Genomic DNA, 6,000 nt, shown 5'->3' with positions numbered 1-6,000 from the left:
ACTGAAGTATGGGAGGAATGAGAGAGAAGGCATAGGTGGCAGGTAGGTCCAGCTATGAGTCTATCAATATGGTCTTCTGAAGACATCTGCCTGAAATAGAATTTAAAATGTTGGCAGTTAGGCTGCTGTTGGTTATTATAGTGACTTCTGCAGCTAGGTGAGGAGATGGGAGAACAGATTTATGTTCAGGAGCACTGAGGACCTCACCAGTGATTCAGAGGTAAAAAATAGCTTCTTTGCTCATTTGCTGTTTCTTAATTGTTGAATATTTAGCTGAAACTTTTAAGTTCATCTACAAAGCTGTTTAAATAGGGGAAATCTGAGAGTTGATTTCTTACTTTAACAAACTGATGTGTTAAACCACAGGTTAACCACAACAGGTAATATAGGCAAGGAAATGAAGCTCTGTATACAGGCTTTGCTATACATGGGCATTTTGAAATAGACCTGAATAGTTATGAATATGCTTTCATAACTGCATATAATAATAATAAAAAAAATCTGCCCGATAATGTTCTCTGATGTATCATACTTAGGTACTTTTCAGTTAGGGGAAGACTAGGAAGAGCAATGAGAAAATAAACAAAAGAACTCACGTGATTTTCAGTGTCTATCCCTAAAATAATTGATGTGCTGTCTCTCCAACCCATCTTGCCAATATGTGGTGAAGAGAGTATGTCACACTTTGTTTCAACTCTCTGACAAAGTAGCTTTTGAAAATAAAAGTTACCATTTTAGCATTGACCTCTTTGCGTTCAGCAGAAGTAGAAAAGGTGAGGAATAACATTGCTGTGCTGCATTTCATACACTGAGCAGGCAGTACATTTTCTATTTTTCAGCAACAGTATGCTGTTATAGATAAAGCAATGTATTTTATTAGTTTCTAGTGCCAAACTGAAACGGAAAAAGAATTGGTTTGGAACAACTTTCTACACGGAATTAACTGCAGATGGAGAAATTAAGAAAACCGCAAAATCAAGTAGTTCTTCAAATCCAAAATGGGATGAGCAGCTGACAGTGTAAGTAGATTTTTTGATTGTTTAATACTATTTATTAGGCAGACATTGCAGGCAAATATTTACTAAGCTTGGCTGCCTACGAAGGTTTCTCTGGCTGTTGATCACTAAATGCAGACATAAGATGACATTTATCTCAAATGATTTTTTTTCTCAATTCTTAGAATGTTTTGAGTATCTTTCTTTGTACAGAGAACATCCCTTGCATACAGTTGCTATACATGGTGTACTCTTGATAGTTGTTAGTACTGTGGACCATTGAAGTTTAAGATTCCTCTCTAGAAGATGTTACTAATTCTAACCATGTCATTCTCAACTTTAAAAGGAAAAAAATCTCAGCTGGATAAATAGTAGTTATGAGGAAGGTCACTTTTCCCCTTAAATTTCCGAATGAAGGGGTGCACACACAAGAACAGTTTACTGCAAAGTGACCTTGCAACTTATCCTAATATTTGACCTTTTTAATCTTCTTGTGGTTTGATTTGGTTTAACTGTGCTACAGGTGTAGATACACCTGAGTATGACTGTATGAAAAACAGGCAATCTGGCACTGTGCAATTTGCTAGAATGCATTATTATGCAAGCAAGATTGGACTGCTTCAGGTTTGGGTCTGGAAACAGCATAGCTACTATCAGGTGGCATTGAGCATGAGCCAGTATGTTTTACAGCATCTGACCTGTCTGTGCAATAGCTGGCTTTGTTAGTAGTAGGAACCTCGCCAGGTTCCTGTAACTAACAGTGCTGGAGAGTGGTACAACATACCTAGCTTTGGGGAGCTCTTTGCCTGGAAACACTTACGTATTAACTACAGACCTGGACTGAAGCAAGTAGGGTATTCCTGTGCCACGTTTCTCAATGTTTCAGGTTTAATAGAGCTCAATAGCCCTTTGCAATATTGCAAAAGACAATAATATGGTCTTGGACTTGACGATGATTTCCAGGAGTTATTGCTTGCACAAGTACAGAGCTATCAGTATATTCACAGAGACCAGAGTTGCTGTTCAGGAGGCAGGTTTGGTTTGGCAGGATCTGGTGAGCTGATAGAAATGAGGTAATTTGGTATGCACAGTACGGCCAAACAGACTTATTCCATCAACAGTATTACTTACTTGGGATCGTAGTCTTACATATATAAGGTATTCTGCCCCCTGCTACCTCTGGCTATTGGAACGGTATCATTGCTTCAGTTGCCCGGTCTATTTGAGGGTAAGTGAAGTCTCTGATTTACCAGATTCCCCTCACTTCTATGGGTCTGCGTAAGCACCAGCGATATATTCTTTGTGTTTAGGGTGTGGGTTTTTTTTCCTTTCCTTTTCTTTGGTCTTTTAGTAAGACTTCCATTAGAAGGCAGCCTATTCAAAATGCAAAAATATATTAGCTCGTGGGTTTCAGCAAAAAATGATCCACATTGTCCAATGCATTCAAGTGACTATAAAGCTAGCCCTGCTGTTGGGAGTGGGGGTTGTTTATAATATTGTTTTCATCAATGCTTATACAAATTTCTGTATCCAGTACTGATGGATATGTGGCCTTTGACTTTTTGCAGTACAGTGATTCTAGTCCATTTTTCACAGCCAGGAGCACTCTTGCAGTACTAAACCCTGTACTACATAACTTACTCTCCAGGACCTACTGTAGCTTCCCATTTTCCTTCTTGAGCAGGGGAGAGATCACTGCCAAACATTATAATATTACTATAACTGGGTCCTTTACCTTTCTGCTTCCCTCCAACTTTTACTTTAGCTTCATCATTTGATTTTTTCCCTCTCTGATTTCTGTGAGTATGCGTTATGGTTTTATATATATTTGTGGATTCACGAATAATGTTTTACCAACACTTTCATGGCAAGCTGACACCTGTTAAGTGGGTTCTTCCTGCTTGCACGTAGCTGATTGGTTGCTTTTTCCTTTTTAAAAAATATTTCGTATTTTTCTTTCTAGTGACAGACAAATATACTTAACACCTTTTTGTCCGCATTTAATAATGTCACTTTTTAGTTAGAATTCTGGAATAGTGAGGAATAAGGAAAATATGTATTTCATAAATAAATTGCAATATGTTTTGTATAACCGAGATTTGAGCTTAGTGTAGATTATTATGATACTCCTCAAATTCCTTTTGCTATCATAGAAAAGCAATTTAAGTTTGATCTTTACACAAGTATAAATATAATAGTGTTTGCAGTTCTTAGTTAAAAATTTCCCCTTGCAGTACAAAAACTTCTTTCAGTTAATTAATATCAAGAAATACAATAAATATGAGAAAGTGAATTAAGTTCAAATACTCCTAATAACAAGAACAAATACTTTAAATTCTGTATATATTTTTAAAAAAAATGTATTTTATATGCAGGAATGTGACTCCACAGACTACGCTGGAATTTAGAGTGTGGAGCCATCACACTTTAAAAGCAGATGCTTTATTAGGAAGAGCCACTGTAGACTTGAGACAAGCTTTGGAAATACACAATAGAAAATGTAAGTTATCATGAAGGATATTTTGAGTAAAGTAGAATTATTATTACTAATCTATATATCAAACTGGCAACCAGACTACTAACTATACATGTAATTACAACTGACTTTCAGTTGATGTCTTTACTTGTCTCTTCTAGAGATGTCTGTGCTATCAAGAGCAATTTAAATGTAACAATGGGATATAATAATTTTGAAACAAACATTAGAGTATGAGGTACTATGAATTAAGTAAAAGCAGAAGTGATTCAATATAATGTTTTGTGGCAAAGTAATAATTTGCTAGATCTGTTTTAGACTTGGTAAAAAAAAGAAAGTCTAAACTTTCAGAAAAGCCATCTATGTAATTTTTCATGTTTTCCTTCTCTGGAATCACTATAGAAAGGCTGGATATTTTATCCTCATAATTTAGCTGCTCAGAGAGCAGTAGGAACCACTGATTAATGAAACAATTGAGAACTTCACTTTAGTACATTAGAGATTGTTGTGTTCTGTGTAACTTCTAATTTTTATTGCCTTTAGTAGAATTAAAAGATGCCTTATTTATCTAAGTTGCTTTTAAATGTTTTTTTTCATTAGTACAAGAAGGTGGTGAATCCACACTTTAAATTCCACTCCAGAGTGGCAGTAGAATTCCAGCTAAACCAATCTCTAACCTTTCTCACAAGTTGGATATACAAACCTGAGAGCCCTGTATAGGGAGGTGGGAGGAAAGGAGAGCTGAAAAAAAGCTTCATTTTTCTGATTCTTACAGAAAATTGAAACAAAATACAAAATCAAGTGGGATTTCTTCAGCAGTATTATAAGGATTCTGGCCAAGATTCCGCAGTTAAGCAGAAAAATGGATTCCTTTTTAAGTTTGAAAAACACTGTATTAGAAGAAATTGGGTTGTGATAATGATAGCAAAAAATAGTTAATATTTTAACTACTTCTAACAAAATAGTTGGTATTTTATTACTGTAGATCCAGAGGCTGTAGGATCCAAAAACTCAGCAAATTCTTACGGGGAAGGGTGTACTGAGTTAGCTGTACATTGCACTGAAAGTAATTTATGTGTAGTGTTTCTGATTTGGGCAAGTCAGCAGGTGATACACACTGAATTATCCAATAAGTGGTAGAATAATCTGATTGATGTCCTTCAGTCATTCAGTTATTGATACCTAATCTAAAACACAGAACTTGAGAGGCTCATTACTGAAGCAAATGTAAAGAGGAAGTCCTCTAAATGCAGAAACTTTAGAATTAGTGCTGTTACTTTCTCCTTTTAAACACCACCAGTGTTGAATTGCTGCACACATCCCTCCCAGCTTTCTTGCCAGCTCAGTTGGAATACAGCCAACCGTTGATCTGGTTTGGGGAGAGGACCTGTTAAAACAGCAGGAGCTAAAACAATCGTCCTTTGCAGAAATGTTGATTTATTGATATGTCAATTTAACAACTCAGTGGTAGGCTAGTTTCTCCCTTCTCTTCTTTCAGGTAGTACCATTTTCCAAAATGCAGATTGCTAAATCAATAGTTCTGTAGATTTGGGAGCTTTGTGCTTGCTCCAGCAATTTAAAGTACTTTGCAATCCATTGTAATATAGCAGTGGGTGTCTGCTAGTAACTGCTGCCCAACTACACTGTCGAACCTGCTCTTTAAAGTAACAGCTTGGGGGATATCTGGCAATAGGTTATGGTAGCCTTCCCTGTTTTCACGTTTATTGTTCATTTATGATATACATTAAAAATGAAAAAAATAAGGAAATGCCAGTTTCATGCATGGAAGTGCACAGTCAGCTTTAACTTTAGCTTGGAATACTATAATTTGGAGGGAAAAATGGTGATATATCTTGAAAAATTAATCTTTTAATCTGAGACAGCAAATACTAAAAGGCTTTAACCGTTTTAACCTGATTAATGTGAACTCATAGCTGACTGTGTTTGGATTTATGACATGTAGCTTTAACTGCTGTGCTACTAATAGTTGATTTAGAGAGAATTATGCAGCATCCACACCATGTTTTACCTCTGGATTATGTATGTGTCTACAAATGTGCACATTGGTTATCAATCATGCTGAATTCTTTTACCGCACCGTGTATACATTTTTTTGTATATCTCAATTATCTCAAAGTTTCTTTTGGTGAAAATAGTTTTTCATTTAGTTTTCAGTTACTTGAGGTATCCTTTCTGTTACTGTTTAATCCTTGGAGTTGGGTTTTATGAAAACGTTAGTAAGGATTTACTAAAAATAATTTTTAAAATTGAGGAAGGAGTCTATGCAGTCTTTGCATTTACTTCTTCCTCAAAGCGATGTTCTTTTCAGTGGTCTCTTAGAATTAGTTTTGGAAGGTGATACGAGAAAAGAACATAAGCTCTGGTTGTAGAATGAGGTTCCCTGTAACTTGTACTATTTAGATGTGTAGTTCAGGAGTTGTTTGACTTTAAGCCTTCTCATATTATGTAAGTAGTGCATAATTTCAAAAGGGCTTAGTGGAAACAGCAAGCCTGGGAAATCATTAACAA

At 35.9% G+C, this 6,000-nt stretch overlaps 1 protein-coding gene across 1 annotated transcript in view; it reads left to right on the top strand.

Annotated features, from left to right (window-relative positions):
- WWP1 (WW domain containing E3 ubiquitin protein ligase 1) overlaps nucleotides 1–6,000 on the top strand; it is a 37,188-nt gene that overhangs the window by 3,321 nt on the left and 27,867 nt on the right. Inside the window, exons 2-3 of the mRNA XM_009891866.1 lie at nucleotides 881–1,019; nucleotides 3,371–3,495. Coding sequence (XP_009890168.1) covers nucleotides 881–1,019; nucleotides 3,371–3,495 — 264 coding nt within the window. The remainder of the gene's footprint in view (nucleotides 1–880; nucleotides 1,020–3,370; nucleotides 3,496–6,000) is intronic.

This window comes from Charadrius vociferus, unplaced genomic scaffold (assembly GCF_000708025.1).
Source record: "Charadrius vociferus isolate BGI_N301 unplaced genomic scaffold, ASM70802v2 scaffold15, whole genome shotgun sequence".
Lineage (NCBI taxonomy): Eukaryota > Metazoa > Chordata > Aves > Charadriiformes > Charadriidae > Charadrius > Charadrius vociferus.
The sequence above is the reverse complement of the archived record's forward strand: the minus strand, read 5'-3'. Positions and strand labels throughout refer to the sequence as shown.